A 24,371-nucleotide genomic window follows, 5' to 3' on the forward strand; every position below is an offset into this window, starting at 1 on the left:
TTTCTCTTCTTATCTAAGAGGCTTCGTCAGCGAACTATTTTTTTTCTGGTAGTTTTGGCCGTATATATATATATCCCTACTGTCCAGATGTGGCGGTGCCAGACTCTGCTATGATTGGTCCCTGCTGAAGCGAAACGTCCGACACCTTCAAAGAAGTACAGATGACGTGTGAAGAAACCTTCTCATCGATGGACCACTCCTGTACGACAGAGCTTACACAGACGAAGGACCTACAAGTGTATTCCTTTTTATAATGCCCTTTATGAATTAGCGTAAACAAGTGTCCATGGCTAATACAGTACTTTAGCGGCCGCTTTGAGCCAAGTTTGCTCCACAGAAGAGCATAAAACAAGAGTAGGCTACGACTATGAAAACGCAAAGCAAACAGCACAGGAATCCATCAGAAGAATGAGCTGAAGTTATCGCTAGCCCCCGCTAGCTCACCGGGTGCGTGTGGCTAAATGAACAGAAGTCTGTTAAGATAATTTGCCCGATGATGAATCAGCCTCTTTAAGTGTTTACTTTAGCGGCGGAGCAAATGCTGTTTGCTGCGTCGTGCCGTTTTTCACTTAGGAAAGCTTGTTTGTTAGAGCGAAATAGCTTGATGTGTACGCACGCGCGCGCACACGCTAATTCACAGCAGCTTCCTGCACTACATTATACATGTAAAGAAAGTGGGAAGGAAAACAGTTACGGGGTTTCGCTTCGGGCAAGCATCCCTCTCACCTGTAAACGAGTCTCAAAGACCGTCTGTCTTATTATTTTAGCGATGCGGTAAATGTTTGTCGTCGGAAGTCATATCGCATTGTGATTGTTATATTTTGAATTCCAGAAGAAATTTGGTAAAGTCTTCTGACATTTCTATATGTATAACATGCCTCCCAATGTATTTTTCTTTTTTCTTTCTTAAACTGCATTTGTTACCAATTTTGCTCATATGCTCGCCATCTATTTGTTATCTATTAGATAACTGACTGGCTGGCTGACTATCTAGCTAGCTATCTATTAGCTGGCATGCTATCTAGTTAGCTATTTGGATAACTATCTATTAGCCATGTATTAGCTAGCTATTTGATTATTCAGGGTTGAGTGAACGCTGGCGCGTTTTATTTATTTATTTATTTTTTTTCTTCAACTGCCTTAGTGATCAATTTCGCTCATATGCTAGCTAGCTAGCTATTTGCTTTCTATTTGATATCTATTAGCTAGCTGGTTGGCTATCTAGCTAGCTATCTATTAGCTGGCTATCTATCTAGTTAGCTATCTGGCTAACTATCTATTAGTTATGTATTAGATAGCTAGCTTTCTATCTATTTGACCTATTTCCGGGTTGAGTGAACGCGGACGCGTGTGGCTACGGCTGCTCAACCGCAGAAAAACTTATCCTGTGACTGGACAGTGACCTTGAGAGTTTTGAAAGGGGCTTATAAATGAAATGTATTATTATTATTATTATTATTATTATTATTATTATTATTATTGGAATACAATACAATGCATATTTATTTATATAGTGCTATAGAATGAACTATATTATTTTGGACCGTAGTTGGACAGAATCATATTTTATATCTAATTACTTGATAAATCGAAAAAATATATCAGAATCATCTTTATTGCCAAGTATGTAGAATACACAAGGAATTTGTCTCCGGTAGAACACGCTGCACTAGTATCATCATAGAAAAATTGCAAAAAGACACTATACAGTTATATTTAGGTTACTGTTTAGAGAGTTAATGGTGACGGGGGGGAGAAGCTATTAAATGTCTGCTGGTTTTGGTGCGCATGGATCGGTCGCTGGAAAAGGTTGTGGGCAGGGTGCGGAGGGTCCGGTAGGATTTTCCGCGACCTTGTTTCGATATCCTCTATCCTATATATTTTTTTTTAAATGCAGGTTGTGTTTGTGGTTATTGCTTCCATCACTCTTAGTTATTCTCAGCTTGCAGGAAGGAGCGGACGCCCTTAGAGGGGAGACGATGATGACGCGTTGATGTCGGATGTCGCACCGATGACCAATCACGTTGATGTGACACCCAAAAGCCTGCAGGGCTAAGTGAAATGAAAGTGTGACAATATTGCTCTGGCTACCAAGTAGGAGACAAGCCCAAGGTGTCAAAAACAGTATTGGGATTTTATGATTTATTCCCCTTCGTGTTATCATTTCATTTTCTTTTCAGATTAATATTTCACTCATCCATGTACCGTATTCATGCCAATCACTGGCACGTCATGCGGAGGGATTTATCACATTTGAAAATGACTCCATTTGCAAGTTGATGTATTACCCGACAGTGAAGTTCACGTTTTTTAATGGCTTCTTTCAGCTTTATTTCCACGTAGCGTATTTCCACGTAACAAAAATAACAAATAATATGACAACATAAAGACACAGAGAGTCATATTATCTATATGTAACATTCATAGTGCTCATATTTCAATTTATTATATTCAGTGACTTCCCAACCCCTTTCCAATCACCGTGTGTACCTAATAAAGTGACTTTGGTGAATATCTCATCTGACTTGGCTTCACGCACCATGTGGAGATTTCATTAAAGGAGAGTGCCTGTGGTTTTATTATGCATTAGCATTAGCCGCCGCAAAAAAAAAAAAAAAAAAAAAAAAAAACTCTGAAATGCAGTCGTATTTCACACGGCATCTGTGGTCACGCTAGTCATGGCTACCTGCAAATATACCAGTGGCGGATCATCAGGGCCTGCAAGGCCTTCTCTGCTGGGCTAAAAATATGACAATCACGGACTATAGTTAATTATATTTTGTGTATAAAATCTTGTTAAATACAGGTAACATCCGACTTACAACCATGACCTCCAGACTCTATTTTTTAAAATTCTAATTCTACGCCGTGTGATGGCATCAGAGGGGGGGGGGGGGGGGTGTTTGCTGCGTGTCATTTAGCCTCCAAGTCTCTATTCAACATTTTTAATTGGTTTCGACTTACGACCATTTCGACTTACGACCGTCCAGAATTGTATTTCAGCTTCCTTTTCATTATTCCATTGTATTTTCGTATTTAAGCATTCAACCAATCACATTTCAGCCATTATTTGTTACCGGAGTCAGAAATCGACCTGGATGCCTTCACAATCAATCGATGAAAAGGTTTCTTGAGCCGTCATCTGTACTTCTTTGAAGGTGTTGGATTGTTCACTACTCATCCGAGAAGCTTTGTCAGCAAACTAAAATTTGCTGGTAGCTCTGGCCCTATATATATATCCCTAATGTCCAGAGGTGGCGGTGTCAGACCTCTGCTTTAAAAAGTCACTGCCCTAAGGTTGGGGGAGCAGAGGACTATTCCCTGAGGCTAAACTGATTACTTATTTTGTCCTTACTGATTATAGTCTATGACTGGCCTTGATTTCCCCATTTGCCTCGTATCACCTCACCCGCATGACTAAGCCTACGTGGTAATCTAAGAATTCTGTTGTAATCAGATTCGATGAGTACTACTATCACCGCTATCCGAGCTTACCTCTTTAATAAACACGCGAAAGCGAGTCACTCTTGTAGAAGAGCCCTGCTGTCTTGCTAATCGCTCATTAGCGGCGACGTGGTAGCTAATGTAGATGAAAAGGCTACGTTTGTGGAGCAGATGGAGAAGCGCGTGAACAGATGGACCCACGACTGAAGCTACAGTAGATATTTTTGTATTGTTGAAGACACAGTTTGATGCGTCTTTGTCCTGCGCGTCTTTGACCCTAATGTAGCGTACAGTTTTCGCTATCGCAGTTTCCTTCCTTTCCTCCTTCCTGCATTAAAAGTCACTCACCACACTTCCTGCCGATTGTAATCAGATTTCACGTCCACATCCCTCGTTAGAAAAGTGACAAGCGAAGGGGATCATTTTTAATGGGTTTGCCGCGCACGTCCCCCCCCTGGCACTCCTCGCCCTGTGATGACTCCCTGTGTTAGTGTCATCCCGTTTTCCAATGTCAAAGATACAATGCAGATATTGTCATAAATCGCTCCTACCTACCCCCCAACTTCTCCTTGCTCCATTATAAATCACAATGTTGCTCTCTGAGTATGCGTTACTACGTTATTTGCGTGTAAATATTCGTTATTTGAAGGAAAATAATGCCTGGAACCGGATGCTAATTTTCTGTTAGCATCATACCTGTCAACTGGCTGTATTATGCCATATTTTGTACACTTTTTGCACATTTTCAGATGTATACGACATACAAGAAAGTTTGTACGGGAAACGCAAACATTGTTAAATATTTTAAATATATATATAATAATAATAATAAGAATTATTATTATTATTATTATTACAGTAAGGTCTCGTTATATCGATATTCAAGGGAGTCCGAAAAAATATCGATATAACCGGGACTATCGATATATCCGACCCTGTTTGCATGTAATTTTCTCCGTGCGTGCATAGAAATAGTATCGATATAACCGGGACTATCGATATATCCGATATCGATATAACGAGACTTTACTGTATTATTATTATTATTATACAACATAGTTGACAGCCATTTTACTGGAAATGTTAGCATTGAACGACCGTTATTCGCTACGGGCCTCCAGCTCCGCTATAAAAAGGATTCATTCAACGGTACTTCTGTAAATGACACCAGGTCGTCTCTTCTCATAACATCCAAATAACATGGCCCCTCATGAAAAATTAAAATAAATAAATACAATAAAAAACTCCCTCCCTTCGTTCCCTTGACTTCCAATTGTCTCGTTACGCCGCCTTAAGAAAAACAAATAGTACAAGGAATGGGCATATTCATTTAGTGTGGACATTTGCATAATGGTTCATTTGCACGCAGCGCGGCGATGAGTGGAATTGGAGTCGTCAAATTAGATTCTGCTTTTCATGTGAACAAATGACATGTTTGTTGGCTTGTTAGTATCTAATGAAGAAATCGTACAGATTAGAAATGCGGAACACGAACAAAGTATTTTAATCGTTGTTGTTCTGGAAACCCTTGTACATCGCAACCCAAGTCTATGCAAAGTGGTGTTTCTTAGAATCAGAAAGCCTTTAATCGTCCCACAATGTGGAAATTTGTTTCTCCCCCTCCACCTTTTAATGTAATTTCTGTTTGTTTTTTCGTTTTCTTTGTAACTTTAATTTGTTTTTCTTTCTTTGTTTCCCGTATTGGTAAATATAGCGCTTTAACAACAGCTGAAGCTGGAACAAAGCGCTAACATGGAAAAAAAAAGGAAAAGCTGCCCCCTTGTGGAAAGGAAAAAAAAACATTGCCAGAGGTCATAGCCAGCGCTTTATCGGCACCCAAACCAGAAAAAACAAAACCCGAACAAATTCGGGAATGGCGCTCAATGTCATATTTTCAATTCCCGAATAAATTCAGGAATATCATTGAATGAGTTAATTATTTAAATAGTAAGCTAAGTAATAGTAATTAAGTAAATAGTAAACAAATACGCGCAGTGTGCTCGAACGGCATCCCCCCCCCCCCAAAAAAAAAAATGGCTGCCCAGAAAAGATGTAAATTTAGACAAACGGTAGGCAAAACGGATTGCAGAAAGAGCTGTTTATGTGGCGTTGCGGTGTTTTATCGTCTCTGTCAGCCCCTCCCACCTCATTAGCCTAACGAAGATCCAGCTGCTTTGAGCACAACTGAGATAATCTGTCAACTTGTGTTTTAATTAGTTCACAGACAAGGAATTACCGTATTTATATATATATATATATATATATATATATATATATATATATATATATATATATATATATATATATATATATATATATATATATCCTGGAAATACGGTAAATATAGATAGATAGATAGATAGATAGATAGATAGATAGATAGATAGATAGATAGATAGATAGATAGATAGATAGATAGATAGATATTTTTTTTTTTTTTTTTTTTTTTTTTTTTTAAGAAAAGAAAAAAAGAGAAGCCCGTGATAAGCTTTCAGAGGTGTCTAGACATCTTATACAATAGTGCTTCTCTGTCAGGGATAGCAAGCAACTGCAATAAATGTGCATTTATGAATTGTGAAATTTCTTCGGTGAGAAGAAAGGACATCCTGTCTGCTTTGGAGGACAAAAAAAAGAACGTAGGAAATAAAGGTGAACAATTGATAATTTGTTTGTAAAATCGCCCGTTGACGTGATTTTTTTGGTACAAAAGAGGAAGAAAATGAAAAAAACACAGAATATTAACTCATTCACTGTCATTCACAAATTTATTTGGGAATTGTAAATATGACGTAGCAGAATTAGTTCAATTTGTCATTTTTATTGCTTTGATGCCGATAAAGCGCTGGCCAGACCTCTGGCAATGGGTTTTTTTCCCTTCCACGAGGGGGCAGCATTTCCCTTTTTTTTTCCATGCTAACGCATTGTTACAGCTTCTGCTGTTGTTAAAGCGCGATATAAACCAATATGTATGTATTGCATTGTATTTTGGCCAGCCGCCCTCATTTCAAGCTCATATAACTCCAGACCCTTATAATTTAGGGATTAACTATTTTTATGATGAAAGAAGAACGTCTAAGGTTTCGTCTAAGGTTTCTTACGCTGCATTGAATATTTATGTCGTACTAAAATTCAATATTCTGTGGGTCCTGCAATTTGAGTGACAATAACAAAAACACTGGCACTGGAGTGGACACATTTTTGCACAGCATCTGGCAGTGAATGAGTTAAAATGTCCCTTAAAAATTTAAAGCCCCACCTCGGAATGGATGAAAAATAATAGGAAGCCACAATCTGACTGACCTACGACCTGTCTTCTCTCGCAGGTGTTCACTCGGTACGGCAAGTGTTACATGTTCAACGCCGCCGAGGAGGGCAAGTCTCTGCGCACCACCATGAAAGGCGGCACGGGGAACGGCCTGGAAATCATGTTGGACATCCAGCAAGACGAATATCTGCCGGTGTGGGGCGACACAGGTGGGCTTCGTACTTCGAACTATTATCGACGGAGACCGTGAAAATGAGGAAGTTGCTTTTCTGCTCGTGAGCCTCAGGAGTCGAGGATGTTTTTTCATTCACGCAATTTCAAGCCATATATAATTCATGCGGTGGTGACTCATGGTACTCTGGCAGGGAACACGTCGGGACACACCGTCTCATTTCTTTCAAGTCTTTCAAGTGTGTGACACGGTATTCAGAAATGCTCTTTTTCCATTTTTCCCAACATAGCAAAATTATTTTATACTGCAACCAGGAACCAAAGAAAGGACAAAAATGATAAATAAGCACAAATAAAAATTGATCTTTGGACATTGTGACCCCTTTAGAACAACTTAAATACAAAACTGGTCGCAATAAAATGAAGGTTAATAATAATAATAATAATAATAATAATAATAATAATAATAATAAAAATATTTAGAAGAAGAAGAAGAAGCAGAAAAATAATTAAAAGAAGAAGAAAAATAATTAAAAAAGAAGAAGAAAAATAATTAAAAGAAGAAAAAGAAGAAAAATTAAAAGAAAAAGAAGAAAAAAGGGGAAAAAGAGAAGAAGAAGAAGAAAAAGGAAAAAGAAAAAGAAGCAGAAGAAAAAGAAGAAAAAGAAAAAGAAAAAAAGAAAAAAAAAGAAGAAGAAGAAGAGGAAAAAGAAGAAGAATGCATTTTATTTATAAGCGCCTTAAAAAAAAGCTTTTTTTGTGGGTGAGTAGCGGCAGCCACACGCGCCAGCGTTCACTCAACCCGGAAATAATTCAACTAGATAGAAAGCTAGCTAGCTAGCTAATAGATACAGTAATAATAATAATACATTCTGGTGTCAAAACATCCACGGATAGATAGACTAATAAGCTCCACATAAAACAGTCAAGAATGTTTGAATTTTATCATTTTAACAAAATAAAAGTATACAGCTGTTTACAATAAAATGACTTCACTGCAACGAAATGTCAGAAGATCAACACACAGAATGATAAATGGCTATAAATCGTTGGCGCACGACACAGACTGTGCATCCCCCAATTAAACATCGCGCCAATAAAATAATGTTGCGGTACAAGATTTTGTTGCTTCCTGGTGGTAAAATATCAAAAGACCAACATACGAATAATCGCCATGAATTTAAAATAACATGTACATTTCGTTGTAATTTATCGACACAATAAAACGAAAATATGACATACAAATGCTAGCCTGGAATGAAAATAATGTATGTCTAGATTGTACTGTAACGACTTTGAATGGTAATAACGTCATAAATGGAAAAAAATAAAATAAATAAGCGCGTCACGGTTTTAACCACCCTACTAGAACAATACAGACTTGAGAACAATAAAATAGCGGGCATCTGTAATTTATCTTTTTTTAATTAAAAACAATGAACAACATTGCTTCATTTCAATGTACTGTATAACCTCAACAAGACAGTCAACCAGTGGCGGGCCGTAGATTTCATCGCAAGGCCTTCAGTAGTGCTACGTCTGAATCACTCCACAGCTGCGAGTGTGGTGTGATTTACTACACGTCCACTAGAGGGTGTCGTTAGCCAGGAAATAACTTGTGACTCGAAGAAATTTAAGAAATACAGTAAAGTCTCGTTATATCGATATTCAAGGGAGTCCGAAAAAATATCGATATAACCGGGACTATCGATATATCCGACCCTGTTTGCATGTAATTTTCTCAGTGCGTGCATAGAAATAGTATCGATATAACCGAGACTATCGATATATCCGATATCGATATAACGAGACTTTACTGTACTGTCATTAAACTGTTCAAAATTTTACTATGAACGTGTGTATTCATGATGAACTCAGAAAATTGCCATATTATTTGCTCGCTTCGGAGCTAACATTTCTTATTGAAGTCCGTCTTGAAAATGGCTTTAACAGTAAATCTGCAACTAAATCAATTTCTTCTCCTCCTTCAGCCATTTTGGGTTGACCAAACCGTTATTAAATCAACACAAAAAAATGTATTTGCTAATGCTGCTCGCTACAGTGTGCTAGATCTGGCCAGTATGCTCTTATCACCTAGCGGCTAGTGATACTATGATTAGTTAGTGACTAGCCAATCATAGTTTGAAGTTGCCAGCGCCTTTGAAGCAGGCTTTGGGTTGCCAACTTGAACTGTGATTGGTTAAAGCAACAGTTGATTTTTGAACTGTGAAGAAGTCAAATGAGTTCCTTGATGACTGCTAAATGCCCCGCCATCATCACGAGCGTCATATAAACGGAGACTGGTTGATCTCGATTGATAAAATACATTTTGCTCATGCAATTTACTCCACTCTCACCCCCGACCTATTTTTAGTCTTCTTGTCAAGCTCCAAGCAGCCATAGAAATAATTAATAAGCAAACAAGTATGCGCTGTCTTGCATTATTAATGACTTTTTTTTTTCTTCGTTTGTAATTTTAACTGTCGGTTGAGCCGCAAAATTGGAAGCCCGCCCCTTGTTTAGCCTGATTTAAAACACTTCATTGTAACACATATCCTTCTGTCTTAAACTCGTGGCAGTGACGGGCTGTGGATTTCATCGCTAGGCCTTCAGTAGCGCTATTTCTGATTTAATCCAGACTGAAAAGTGTGGTGTGATTTACTACAAGTCCACTAGAGGGTACCATTAGCTAGGAAATAACTGACCGACCTTTCTTAATTATGTCCATTTCTTCCCGAAATCTGATTGGTTAGAGCAACAGTTTGATGCGACAGGGCCCGCAGAACTGATTGTGAAGGCGCCCAGGTCGATTTCTGACCCTGGTAACAAATGATGGCGGAAATGTGATTGGTTAAAAGCTTGAATATGAAAACACATATCTGGAATCAGCGCAACGGTGGAAAAGTAATGAACGCCAAATTAGGACTATTTAATAAGAATGCATCGACAAAATATAATTAACATCAGTCTGTGATTCAGATATTTTTAAGCCTGCAGTGAAGGCTTTGCAGGCCTTGACAGTCCGCCACCATACGTATGCACCGTCATCCTTTACTTGTCATTATTTGGTTCATTACGAGCGCTACTATCTTGCCGTGTTTTCGCTTGTGAGTCTTTCTGCATTCAAAAACTCACTAGCACCTTATCGTCAAGGCCAAAGCTAATTTGCATATGTGTGGGTGTTAATGTGCCAAGTAGGCAAAAGGCTATAAACAAGAGCACAAACAAAGTGAGATTTAAAATGATGAAAACACTTGAGGAATGACTCAGGTGTGTGTCTGTGTGCGTGTGTGTGATTTCAACTATTCACAACCACGGCAAAACGAATCAAAATGGAGTATGGAACACACTATTTTGAAGGTTGGACTCAAGTACTTGACTGTCAGCTCAAACTGTACCGATGTTGATTATTTATGAGTTTGTTAGCTTTTAACCCCTGCTCTGATAGGTCCCTGCTCCAAGGGTTGGGGGAGCAGTGGACCACTACATGAAACGAATCTGATTAAGTACTTCTATTGTACTATCCCTGGCTCTAATTTCACCTCATTAGCCAATCTAAAAAAAAAAAACTACAGATGACGACTGGAGAAACCTTTTCCTCAATGGACCACTCCTGTATGACTGAGAGCCTACATCAGGGGTCTCAAACTCAATTTACCCCGGGGGCCGCTGGAGGCGGAGTCTGGGTGAGGCTGGGCCGCATCGGTTTTTTCACAAGAAAATCACTTATAAAACATTCCAATGTTCTCAAAAGCTTTATTTTTAACACACAAAAAAAATTATTAAACGAATAAATGGAAAAATGAATAAAAAAATAAAGGAACCAGTCATAAATAAATAAAATAATTTAATGATCATAAGGCAGTTACAGACGACTGAAAAAAAACACAGGAAAACTAATTATTTTGAATAAAGTTTCAAATGTCTGTATTAACAGTTCTTTAATCCACAACTTTCTTAACATAAAGAAAATATTGAACATTAACTGTCCTAAACATTGCTTATCTTGCCTACTTGTTCAGCTCTACACACAAGTTTTCATTCATATCAATCATGCGGGCCACACTAACATTAATCTTTCATATCAAGGCGGGCCGCAAAATATTATTTCGGGGACCGCATTTGGCCCGCGGGCCGCAAGTTTGGGACCTCTGGCCTACATAGACGTTTTACCAGTCTGGTCGTGATGTTCGTGATCGTGGACTTGGACTTGACGGTTCACCAAAATTTGCTGCTTGTATGTCCCACACTGCTCAAAATAAAACGTTACAGTTAATAAATGTTATTCCCCTTCTGCTTTGTCCTTTCCCGATTGTCCATTCCTTGCAGAGGATACGGCATTCGAAGCGGGGGTTCGAGTCCAGATCCACAGTCAGGCCGAGCCCCCTTTTGTGCACGAGCTGGGCTTTGGAGTCGCACCTGGCTTTCAGACCTTTGTGGCCACGCAGGAGCAGAGGGTGAGTTGCTATTGATCCCATGCAAAATGTAGAACCTGACTAGGATTGGATTTTTAGGGCTGGCATCAATATTGAGAGCAAAAATGGCCAAACAAAAACTGGATATTTTGACAATGCCGCCCTTGAAGTAACCAAAAAAAGGCAATATAAAGCCAGGCTGCAGCAAAGTAGCTGTTTTTATTTCATCAAGGCCGGTCGAATTTATGACGCGATAAAAATAGAGTCGGTCGCCACGGGGCATGTCATACAAAAAGTATTAGCTTAGCATCTTAGCGTTGCCTAACGAGCCTCCGGGGTGAGCGTCCTATGCTTGCTGTCAGCCCACTTTTCTGACTGGCAGGCTGAAGACCGTTAATTATTACCGGGCGCAAAGGTCATCAAGTTGTCTGCTGGGACCATCCCTCTTCTTTTGATCACTTTCAACCATAACAATCTACTCTTGAGTTATATAGAATATGAGAGATCATAAGAATTGAAAATAGTACATGAGAGATGTATGTTGTATTTAATAAAATGTAAATCAGATATCATTACAGTTTTCACAAACATTAAGTCAAAATAGGGTACAGTGGACTTGTATGGATATTAAATTAGATTAGATTAACCTTTATTAGTCTCGCAATGGAAACATTTGCAATATGAGATGAAATGTGATGTAAATATTAATGTAATAAATAATATACATTAATACGATACGATACTTTACGATACGATACTATATAATGTGATATGGTATGATATAATATAATATACTACAATATACTATATACTACAGGTATATACTATATACTAAATAATATATACTATATACTACATACTATATACTGTATATAATATATAATACAATACAATACATATTGATTTATATCGCGCTTCAACAACATCCGAAGCTGTAACAGACAGCTCACATAGACAGGAAATAAAGCAGTCACAAAGATAGTAGAAAGCACAAGGGAGTAAAACCCAGAACAAGTCGGACTAATACATAATATAGAATATATAATCTATAATCTATAATCAAACATTGATGTTATATGACAATAAATCCGTTTCAGACACGGTACAAGAGACTTCAAATATCCTGTATCGAATATGACTGCCTTGTAAATAGGTGTAAATATGACCTTATGTATTCTGATGAACCCTAAATTTAAATGCTGCTCTTGTAAAATTCCGCCTTGAAAGTCGCTGGAATCTTGCTCAAGTCTTTCTATTTCACAGAAAAAATAAATAATTTAAAAAAAAGTTAAAGTGGAGTGTACACTTTTATCGAGTTGAGCCTGCAATTTAAGTTTCAAGTGCGTGATGCTAAAACAAAACAGCCAACTGTAAAGCCTCGCTTTAACCCCCCTCCCCACCCTATTCCTTCCCCCCCAGCCTCAGCACCAGAGTAAAATATTGATGAAGACAACGGCGAGGGTAGCCAAGGCTTTTGCCGCTTATTAGACAGACCCCAATCGGCTCACATGCCATTACACCGAATTAATCAGATGGCTAATTAGCCACCATTCGCTTTAATTGGGCCCAAGGAGAAGATTAGCTTTGCAGCGGAGGTGATTGGAAAGGTTAAGGATTGCCAAGTGGAACCTTTCACGGAAGTGCTAATCGCACCTGGGATTTCGGCGTTCATTGCTTGGAGCAGGTGGGGTGCATCAACAAGCAGGCGAGGCGACATTGTAGTGCTGCCACTAAGTCAAGACGGACGCCATTTTGGGGCCATTCGTTAGTCACATTGTAGACCGGCTGCGTAGGGTTTAATATGTTTTTGGGGTGGAATCGTAGATCATGATATTCCCGCAATGCTATAATTCATATACCGAGATGTGTAATATACGGACGGATTCCTCTCGAGGGCTGTTATGAATTTGAAGAAACCATTAGAATGTTTCATTTCCTCCACGTATTACATATAAAGCGCACAACAAATTAATTAAGAACTTGTTTGCAAATCCGCAGTCAAGAATAATAATTGTTATTGTGGTTTACATATGACAATTTGAAATTTTGGTTCGGAATTTTGCAAGCATCATGGCAATTGACATGATTGATTTGCTTTCACGGACCGAATAAAATGATGTGGCTGCCCAGATTTGGCCCCCCGGGCCTTGACTTTGACACCTGTGCTGTAGATCATAATTTGATTCAAGGGAAACGATCCAAAATGGTGTCGTTTGCTAGAACACATGGTCGTAAATTTCATTGCTAGGCCTTCAGTCGTGCTACTTCTGAATCAATCCAGATTGAAAAAAAAACTGTGGTGTAATGTAGTACTAGTCCACTACAGTGTAGCGTTAGCATTAGCCAGGAAATAACTGACTGACTGATGTCCATTTTTTTTCTTGAAAAATCCATCTTGAAAAGGGCTTTTGCAATGTCATTGGTTAAAACAACTGTTTAATCGACACATTTGATGCTCCGGGGCCTGCAGAACTGATTGTGAAGGTGTTCAGGTAGATTTCAGACCATGGTAACAAATGATGGCTGAAATGTGATTAGTTAAATGCTTAAATATGAAAACACATATCTGGAATTAGCACAACAAGGGAAAAGCTATGAAAGGAAACTGAAAGACAATTTGGAATTATTTAACAAGAATTCATCATCGGTCCGTGATTCCGATATTTTTAAGCCAGCAGAGAAGGCATTGCAGGCCTTGACGGTGCGCCACTGCTAGAACATGAATATGGATGCTCACAAAACTGCTTTATCTTTATCAGAAGAAATAATTTTGTGAATAGATTCCAAACTCAGTCAATGAAATCATACACACAAAGCGGTCAAAATTTCTCGCATTGTTCCAAACGGACACATTTCGGACACAAAATGATGACTTTTTCCACAATAAAATGTCCAATTGTTGTCAAACTGTCCTTGAAACTAAAAGTTGGCTAGCTCCACCGAACATGAGCTTGGACACGACATGCTTGCTTCCACATGAATGTTATCTCGTCAACACCAAAATAGAAGTTGAACGCAAAACACATATTAGAATCCTCGGAGAAGCCGTTTTATGTACTGCCGTTTTGGTGAACGACAATCGTACTCGCCGGCGGTAAATTCTTTAATGGGCGTATGGAGTCACTTCAAAATTGAGGCTAGCCGAGAAACACGTTAAACCAACATCGGGGGATGTCAGTACAATGAGACCTCAACATACGAACTTAATTGGTTCCCAGACAGAGTGTGTAAGGTGAAAAGTGTGTATCTCAAAAAAAAAATTCCCATAGGAAACCATTAAAATGCGAATAATCTGTTCCCGGGTTTCCATAAAATATACTTTTCAACTAAATAAGCCTTAAAACTACACACAACATATCTTATTCTATATATAATAAATGTGCTATTGTATTGTAATGAAAGAATTACACTGCATTGTATCATAAAGTCACTTTATTTACATTTGTGATGGTCATTTATGGCTTGATGGAATGGCGTTGGAGGTCGACGGTCAAAGGGAATTGCTGTTTGGAAAGAGAGGCGCATTACATGACGACTGTAATTAATGAAATAAACTGTGCTGTAAAATAAAGTTTTATTTACCTTTTTGATGGTCGTTGATGGCTTATGGAAGGAGAGTCACCTTCCATAAGGACTGTTGGTAACTTAACCTCTGGTGCTATTCGGTCGTGTGCTTCCGCTGAAGATCACTGCGCCAGCCGTGGTGGGTGTGTATTATGAAAATAGTGCTTATTATAAGGTTTAATTTTCAGACATTTGACGTTTATAAGTTGAGTTGTTTGTAAGTTGAGGTTTCACTGTATTTCTTTCTTCCGCCGACTACTTTCTTATCATCCGTCGCAGCGTAGCAATCGGCATCGACATTCGGCGCACTTGGCTGCTTTTAAGCGGAATGTTTTGGAACGGCTTCCACGCTCGTCTGGACCGATAGCGCAGAGCAGACGCGCTATTAAATCCCAGCCGGCAAGCGCCCACTTTTCACCTGGCAACGTGGCATCTGGCTTCATCCAGAAAATGGCGTTACTGCTCCCACGCTCGGAATGCCCGTCCGGGATAACTTTGGGGATGTGTTGTTTGACCCGTATTCTTCTTGTTTTTGTTGAGAAAGCGGCGTGTTGGAGTGTTGCCTCCTTTGTCAAACCCCGGAGGGGGGGAATGATTTGGTCAAGTGTCTATACAAGTGTGAAATTGTTTGGCGCAGCTAATACTGCCATTCCTGAATTTATTCTGCGATTGAAAATTCCCAAATTTGTTCGAGTTTTGGCTTTTCTTACATGGGGTGCCGATAAAGCGCTAGTCAGACCTCTGGAAATATGTTTTCCCTTCCACAAGGGGGCAGCATTTCCTTTTTTTCCATGTGTTTTGTTACAGCTTTAGCTATTATTAAAGCCCTATATAAATCAATATGTATGGATTGCTTTGTATTTTGGACAGCTGCCCCTATTTCAAACTTAGATAACTCCAGATCCATATCATTTATGAATTAACCCTTATTTTCTGATGATAGAAGAGCGTCTAAGGTTTCTAACAATGAATTGAATGTTTATGTAGTCATAAAACTCAATATTTTGTTGGTCCTGAGTGAAAATAACACCCTGGCACTGGAGTGGACACATTTTTACACATCTGGCAGTGAATGAATTAATCTGCAGTCAAAAAAAACAAAAACAAAACGTGGACCATGTCGAGCCACTACCTTGCGTTCATCCATATTCATTTTCCCTCTGCCGCTTCAGGGGCTTCCAACTAAATGTATTTTATAAATCTTAGCGCCATATTGGAAAGGTGACATTTAAAATTAATTAGCCGCGAGAGTGCCACATACACATCGGCGCTCTGTGTTGACATTCATTTCTTCTCATCGCATTTAACTTGTAGCACATGTGCACATTTCACCATGACGTCCCTGATCCACTGGTGAAAAGGACGCGTTGATCCTCTCCTACAAAGAGGGGGCAGAAAGTGCTTCAGATTGAATGACTTTGTGTTGTCATGTTATTTGTTATTTAGTTTTGTTGTTGTTTTGACTTTAAAATGGCGCCGCGAGAGTGGCTGCCTTTACAGCAGCTCCTGTATTTTGTTTATCTTCTTCTTTCATAATGTTGCTTCTGGGAAATGTAAATGTATCCACTGCGAGACTAATAAAGGGGAATCCAATCCAATAATTCCTGGGGGGGGGGGGGGATTATTGGAATCATGTATTATTTATAACCAATTTTTCTTCATGTTGTCTCTCCATCATTCGATTTTTGAGGGTCAATCACACAATTTTTTTTTTTTTACTCTTTCTCCCTCGTAGCTCACTTTCCTGCCTCCACCCTGGGGCGAGTGTGAGTCCAAGACTCTCGAGTCGGGCTTCTTCCCGGTGTACAGCGTGACCGCCTGCAGGATCGACTGTGAGACACGCTACATTGTGGAAAACTGCAACTGCAGGATGGTGCACATGCCCGGTAGACGCTCCACCTAAAACCGAACGCATAACCTGCGACTACAGTTTAAGATCAGTCGAGAACTTTACTCAAGATGCTCTTCTTGACAGGTGATGCCTCCTACTGCACACCCGAGCAATACAAAGACTGTGCTGAGCCTGCCCTTGGTGAGTCATACTACTACTACTACTACTACTACTACTACTACTACTAGTACTACTACTACTACTACTACTACTACTACTAATAATAATAATAATAATAATAATAATAATACGAGTAATAGTAGTAGTAATCATAGTAAAAAATAGTAATAGTAATGGTAGTAATAATAATAATGGTAGTAATAATAATAATAATAATAATAATACACTGATTCCCTGTGGCGACCCCTGATGGGAAAAGCCGAAAGAAAATAATAATAATAATAATAATAATAATAATAATTATTATTATTATTATTATTATTAAGGTCACAGGTCACAATAATAATAATAATTATTATTATTATTACTATTATTATTATTATTATTATTATTATTATTATTATTATTATTATTATTATTATTATTATTAAGGTGACTGATTCGCTGTGGCGACCCCTTGAAGGGAAAAGCCGAAAGGAAAAGAAGAAGATTAAGGTCACAGGTCACAATAATAATAATAATTATTATTATTATTATTATTATTATTATTATTATTATTATTTTATTTTAATATTTATTATTATTATTATTATTATTATTATTATTATTATTATTATTATTATTATTATTTTATTTTATTTTATTATTATTTTTTTTTCAAGAGAATATCATAAGACCATATTTGCATGAGATAACGTCCTCTACCGTGCGCTCCACCATCACCCCACACCACCATCCTCATCCTCTTCCACGGTCATTAGCCAAGCTGTCTGCGACGGAAAGCAGCAACTGCATGTGCCGCACTCCGTGCAATGTGACGCGCTACAACAAAGAGCTTTCCATGGTCAAGATACCCAGCAAGACTTCGGCGCGCTACCTGCAGAAGAAGTTCAACAAGTCGGAGAAGTACATCGCGTACGCTTGGAGAGATGACTCGGCATGTTTTTGTGGAGTACGTCACGGGAAGTTGCCGATTTTCATGGTGCGTTGTTGTTTTTACAGAGATAACATTTTGGTGTTGGACGTTTTCTTCGAGGCGCTCAACTATGAGACCATCGAGCAGAAGAAAGCTTATGAGGTGGCAGGCCTGCTGGGTAAGAATAAGACTTATGTTTTAGGACTACATAAACATGCAATGCGGTGTAACAAACCTTAGACTCTCTCCTTTCACCGGAGAAAAAAAGAGTTAATTCCTAAATGATATGGGTCTGGAGTTATCTGAGCTTGAAATGGGGGTGGGTGTCCAAATTACAATGCAATACACACGTATTGATTTATATAGCGCTTTAACAACAGCTGAAGCTGGAACAAAGCATTAACGTGGAACAAAGGCAAATGCGGCCCCCACAAAAAAAACAAAAAACATTGCCAGAGGTCTGACCAGCGCTTTATCGACACCCCCGCAAGAAACAACAAAACCTGCACAAATTCGGGAATGGCGCTCTACGTCATGCTTCTCAATTCCTGAATAAAAGGTATGGCAGTGAATGAGTTTATTTTGTGAATTTGGGTACACTTTTGATTGGCTTGTGTCAAGCCAATCATAGTTTGTGAAAACTCGGACGTAGACCTGACGTCTTTTGGGTTGCCAACTTGAAATCTGATTGGTTAGAGCAACAGTTTGATCAACACATTTGATGCGACAGGGCCTGCAGAACTGATTGTGAATGCATTCAGATCGATTTATGACCCTGGCAATGATGGCTGAAATGTGATTGGTTAAATGCTTAAATACGAAAACACATCTAGAAGCAGCACAAGAGTAATGAAAGCTGAAAGACAATTTGGAATTATTTCATAAGAATTCATGGACAAAATAGAATTAACAACAATCCGTGATTCAGATATTTTTAGGCCAGCAGAGAAGGCTTTGCAGGTCTTGACGCTCCGCCACTGAGTAATAATAAAAATTAATCCGACTCATTATACAAACTGTTTCATATAATATGCCACCTTCCAGGTGACATTGGCGGCCAGATGGGGCTCTTCATCGGGGCCAGCATCCTCACAATCCTGGAACTTTTTGACTACGCCTACGAGGTCAGTCGCGCCGTCGAAACCAAGCAATGGGAAAAAGGATGGTCCCATCTGATTTTAGGTGTTTTTCAGGTAGTACGAGACAGACTACTGGACCTCCTGAATCGAGAGGACGAGGAGGAGGGTCGCAGGGGGGGTGTGGTAAGTACGCCGTTTGAGCGTTTTGATGGATTATTTGGTTGGTTTTGGTCTTTGATCTTCTGCCTAGAAAAGAGTTTTACAGAATTGCCGTCATTATTTTTTTTTTTCTGGGGAGTGCAGGGGAGCAGCTATCAATTACTTTTTATCTTTCTACCATGAAGTCATGATGTTCTTGTGTAAATGAAACTGTAACCCACTTGTATTTGCTTTTTTTTCTCGATTGTTTTTGTGATTTTTTTTTTATTAAAATCCCTTGAGAGTTTCATATTTGTCATGAAATACAATGAATACTGTTTTTTCATGTTTTTTTTTTTACTTCAAGGTTTGTGTATTTTGTGTTTTCTCATAATTGATAATTTGTCATCCGTTTAACTCATTCACTGCCAGACGGATGTGCAAAAATGTGTCCGCTCCAGTGCCAGGGTTTTTGTCATTTTCACTCAAATTCCAGGACCCACAGAATATTGAGTTTTAGCACTACATAGACATTCAATACAGCGTTAGAAACCTTAGCCTCTATTCTTCCATCTGGAAAAGAGTTAATTCCTAAATCATCTGGGTCTGGAGTTATCTGCAATGGAAATGGGGGCAAAAGGTAAAAACACTGCCAGAGGTCTGATCGCAGCTTGATTTGCACCCTCCCCCCCCAAGAAAAAACTAAACCCGAGAAACCTAGACTTTCTTCTTTCATCAGAATAAGTTAATTCCTAAGTTATATGGGTTTTGAGTTATCTGAGCTTGAAATAGGGGCAGCTGTACAAAATTCAGCTTTAACAACAGCTGAAGCTGTAACAAAGCGCTAACATGGACAAAAGGATGAAGGGGAAAAAACATTGCCAGAGGTCTGACCAGCACTCTATCGGCACTCCCGCAAGAAAAACCAAAACGCGGAAAAATTCGGGAATGGCACTCCATGTCATATTTTCAATTCCCGATTAAATTCGGGAATGGCAGTGAATTAGTTAAAAAGAGGTACTGTAATTTAATTTTGGCATTTTTTGTTGTTGTTGTTGTTGAATTGTATATTTTTAAATTACATCACGTTTCAGTTCTCCGACATTTTATTTTTTTTTATTTATTTACTTATTTCGATTAGATATTTTTATGTGCTTGGGGCTTTTTTTCAGCACTGCTATTTGTTTAGCACTAATGTTGAACGTTGGTGTTGAAAATTGTTTTGATGTTTTTTTTCTATTGTTGTTTTTTTTGTTTTTGTTTTTTTTTTTGGGGGGGGGGTGGCTGGTGAAACCAAATATTGGATGTTTTTTCCTTAGACTTCCTGTGATCCTGTGGCCAACCACTCGGAGCCCATCAGCAACAGCGTGACAGTGCCCCTGCAAGCCACACTGGGCACTTTGGAGGAGATCGCCTGCTGAGGCCTCTTTCGCCATGGCCCCAAACCCCCCCCCTCCACCCCCTTTCATACTCCTCCCTCCACCCATTGTCAGGACAGCCAATCACAAGGCGTTTAAAAGTGTCTTCAGCCTCAGCGGTGCCAAATGAGGTCGGGCGGGCTGGCCGATGCCGAGGTCCGAGTGTGGAGAGACACACCTGAGTAGCATCCATTGGTGGCTCAGTGCCGAAACAAACAAACAAAAAAGGACATGGGAGCCACCAAAAAGCCCATGCGTCACTCATAATGTGCCCACGTGATGAATGTGCAGCGTCGATACTGGATTCCCATTTCAGCTTTAAATGGGGCGACTAATCACTCCTTTTTTGTTGGACCAAGGAAAGAGAAAAATCAGCCAATGGAGAGACAGCTAAGGAATATTTTTGTTGCACTTTTCAATTTTGGGTCATTCCACTCAAGGGCGTGTTCACACGAGGCCATCCCAGACGGGCTAAAAATTCCTATTTTTGCTGATTTCTTATCATTATTTAATTTTTTTACGCGGCAAGTTGGCGGTTATCAGAAATAATTGGCAAAAGGCGCCATGGCAGGAATCTTGTGATATGGCGGTTTGGTCCACAGCTGAGTTATAAATTGACTTCTTTTAAAGGACAACCGACGTCTCCGGACAAGTTGTGTCCATAATTTGTAAAATGGCTTCAAATGACTTCTACTGAGCGTATTTTACAACGATTCCACCGCATATAGCTATATTTTACGTTTTAAGACTCGCGCGGAATATTCAGGAAGTCTTGTTTTTGAGTTGGTGACGAGTCCGTACGTGACGTCACTGAAGGTATGCCCCTGACCGAAAAAAAGGACACATTGTCGCAGTCCGTCCATCACGTTAATGCATTTTGCTGTACTTGTTTGGTCTGAAAACTTTGTGTTGTACCAAAAAGAGGCAGAAGAGGGCGACAAAGCTCCGTGTAAGGAATTAATCAGCCTGTGGAAACGGGCTGATTAATTCCTTACACGGAGCTCTGCCGCCATCTTCTGCATTTTCTGTGACACTACACGCCAGTCTTGAGCCATCAAAACGACCCAGAAAACCTTCTTTAATAGATTGCAAACATGTATGCTTTCCTCTTCGGGACTATTTGAATCATATTCATAACTGGATGTGTAACAAGAAAGCATATTCTCCGAATCTGAAGCCATGAGTTTTGATTCTCGAGCAAGGCAAGACGTTTTGGCATGACGTCACGAACTTTCTGAAAATCTCCAATTTGCAGTTTTAGCACACTTTAAGTCATTTTTATTGGTGTTTTGCATTTGACTAAAAATATCAGCCTGCATGTTTTGGGGTATTTTAGATGCTATAAAACGTTTTTCTGATGTCAGTTAGGAAACAAAAAAATGGAGTTGCAGAGTTTTGCCATAATGTGTACAATTTTTCATTATTCGATTCTGTTTTTTTTGTAATGGAAAATGATGGTTTCCAATCAAAACAATAAGTCAAAAATCATCAAAATAGTAAATACCCAATGTTCATTCAAAACACGGGTGTCCAAGTGTTACCGGATTTGGGTGTCAATAGGCCTCGTGTGTGCACGCCCGTAAGAGAGAGGATTTTGAACACGGTTAGCGACATGGACTCAAAGTGAGTCAAACTATCTTTTCAAGACAGGAAGTGTAACCAACCGTTATATGGTGATGATGTATTAACCAAAAGTTCCCAAAACAACATTCCACCATTCATCCCAACTCCCAACGAATAGACTTTTTTGCTTTCCAGATGATCATGTAAATAGGTGTGTTTTTTTGGACTCACGTTTACTTTCACGACATATCGGATTTTCCCAAAAAAACAAAATGGAGGATGCTATTGAGCTTTGCAACACTGCACTTGGAATTGTTTAGTCATTTTTGTGATAGCCACCCCCTGCCCCCTTGAATCTCATTCGGAAGGAATTCATCACTGCACTTTTAATTCAGATTTTTTTTTTGTGTGTGTGTGGGGGGGGGGGCAGCTTTTTCTCATCCACTGCGCTTGAAAGGCGGCATCTACATGTTCCGCCTCGCGTTGTTGCGTCTGCTCCACTTGGAACTGCTCGTGCCAGGGTGATGTTTTTGTGCTGCAGCGCCAACATTGAGTTTGTAAGATTGTGTGTGTGTGTGTGTGTGTGTGTGTGTGTGTGTGTGTGTGTGTGTGTGTGTGTGTGTGTGTGTGTGTGTGTGTGTGTGTGTGTGTGTGCGTGTGTGTGTGTGGGAGGTGGGTCTGTGCGTGTGTTATCAATGTGAAACCATTAAATGACACTTTTTACAACAGTTGTCATCTTCTCTTTGGTGTTTTTTCTGTTTTTTCAACCATTTTTAAAAACTAATTCACTGCCATTCACGAATGTATTCGAGAATTGAAAAACATGACGTGGAGCGCCATTCCCGAATGTGTTTGTGTTTTGTTTTTTCTTGGGAACGGGGGGTGCGAATCAAGCTGCGATCAGACCTCTGGCAATGTTTTTCCCTCCCACGAGTGGGCAGCATTTACCTTTGGCCCCCATTTCCATTGCAGATAACTCCAGACCCAGATGATTTATAATAAGAAGAATATATTACATTTCAAAGCGCCTTTTAAAAACTCTCAAGGTCACTTTACAGTCACAGGATCGTTTTTTTCTGCCGGTGAGATGCAGCAGCCACACGCGCCAGCGTTCACTCAACCCGGAAGTAGCTGAAATAGATGGAAAACTAGCCAGCTAGCTTACAGATATCTAATAGATAGCCAGCTGGACAGTTAGCTAACTAGCTAGATAGCCATATAGCTAATAAATAGTCAGTTACATAGCTACATGTGCTAATAGATAGCAAATAGATAGCCAGCTAGGTAGCTAGCTAATAGATAGCCAGTTAGGTAGCTAGCTAATAGATAGCAAATAGATAGAACTACAGCCTCTTTTTTTCTGATGGAAGAAGAGTGTCTAAGGTTTCTTCGCTGCATTGAATGTTTATGTAGGCCTAAAACTCAATATTCCGTGGGTCCTGGAATGTGAGTGAAAATGACAAAAACCCTGGCACTGGAGTTGACACATTTTCGCATTGTCTGGCAGTGAATCAGTTATGGGTTACTTTTTTTTCAGTCATGTTTTGATTGTTCAAGTGGCAAAAGCGCTTGAAAATTTATTCATATGTAACTTTTGTCCCAGAATTCACCGTCAAAGAAATGTCATTTAAAAAATGACTAAATAGGTTAACCACTGTCACATAAATGGAAAATATAGCGGTGCCTTGAGATGCAATATTTATTCTTTTCACGGCCAATTGAAAACTGTTGTTTCTCAAATTATTTTTCCCCACTTAAAATTGAAATGCCATAAATCCTTTCCAGCTCGTTGCATCCCCCCTCCAAAAAATATTTCCAATCAAGACATTTACGCTCTATAATATTCCGCTTTATGAAAAAAAAAAGGTAATAACAGCATCAAATAAAATTAAAACAATGTTTGTTAGCCCATCTATGGCATTTCCTATGATAATAATAATAATAATAATTAATAATACATTGTATTTATAAGCGCCTTTGTGGTAGCAAGCAAGCTAAGAAAAAGTTATCAAAGTTATCAATCTTTCAAAAAGTTCTACAAAATCTAAAAGTCACTCATCGGCCTTCTTGTTTGTGATTCCACCATTTCAAGTTGGAAAATTGATTGTGTGATTTTGTGCGTTTGGTCCATTGAACTTACATCTATTATTCATGATATCATCTCCCAAAAGAAATTCTGGCAGCGGACCTTATTTCGTTTTTATTGCAAAGAGCAGATGTTTTCTTTTTTTTAGGTGTCTGCATATGCCTGTTACTATGCAACGCTCAGCATCGACCAAGAAATCAAATCATAAGTCCAACCTTCATTCCAACTTTTTTTTTAGGGGGATGTTGTTTGTCTTTCTGCCGCTGTATCTGAAGTTGATTTTGCTGTGTGTCTTTGATGA

At 39.1% G+C, this 24,371-nt stretch overlaps 1 protein-coding gene across 2 annotated transcripts in view; it reads left to right on the forward strand.

Annotated features, from left to right (window-relative positions):
* Window positions 1–22,712, forward strand: part of asic2 (acid sensing ion channel subunit 2) — a 97,332-nt gene extending 74,620 nt beyond the window's left edge. For both annotated transcript variants that reach the window (XM_089017989.1, XM_089017988.1), the window contains 9 exons: window positions 6,768–6,918; window positions 11,210–11,337; window positions 16,595–16,745; window positions 16,835–16,891; window positions 17,632–17,785; window positions 17,873–17,964; window positions 18,831–18,910; window positions 18,980–19,048; window positions 20,323–22,712. In XM_089017989.1, the coding sequence (XP_088874115.1) occupies window positions 6,768–6,918; window positions 11,210–11,337; window positions 16,595–16,745; window positions 16,835–16,891; window positions 17,632–17,785; window positions 17,873–17,964; window positions 18,831–18,910; window positions 18,980–19,048; window positions 20,323–20,424 (984 nt within the window). In that variant the 3' untranslated portion in view covers window positions 20,425–22,712. The remainder of the gene's footprint in view (window positions 1–6,767; window positions 6,919–11,209; window positions 11,338–16,594; window positions 16,746–16,834; window positions 16,892–17,631; window positions 17,786–17,872; window positions 17,965–18,830; window positions 18,911–18,979; window positions 19,049–20,322) is intronic.
* The last annotated feature ends 1,659 nt before the right edge of the window (window positions 22,713–24,371 follow it).

The sequence above is a fragment of the Hippocampus bargibanti genome, linkage group LG17 (assembly GCF_051943395.1).
Source record: "Hippocampus bargibanti isolate YZ-2025 linkage group LG17, ASM5194339v1, whole genome shotgun sequence".
Classification (NCBI taxonomy): domain Eukaryota; kingdom Metazoa; phylum Chordata; class Actinopteri; order Syngnathiformes; family Syngnathidae; genus Hippocampus; species Hippocampus bargibanti.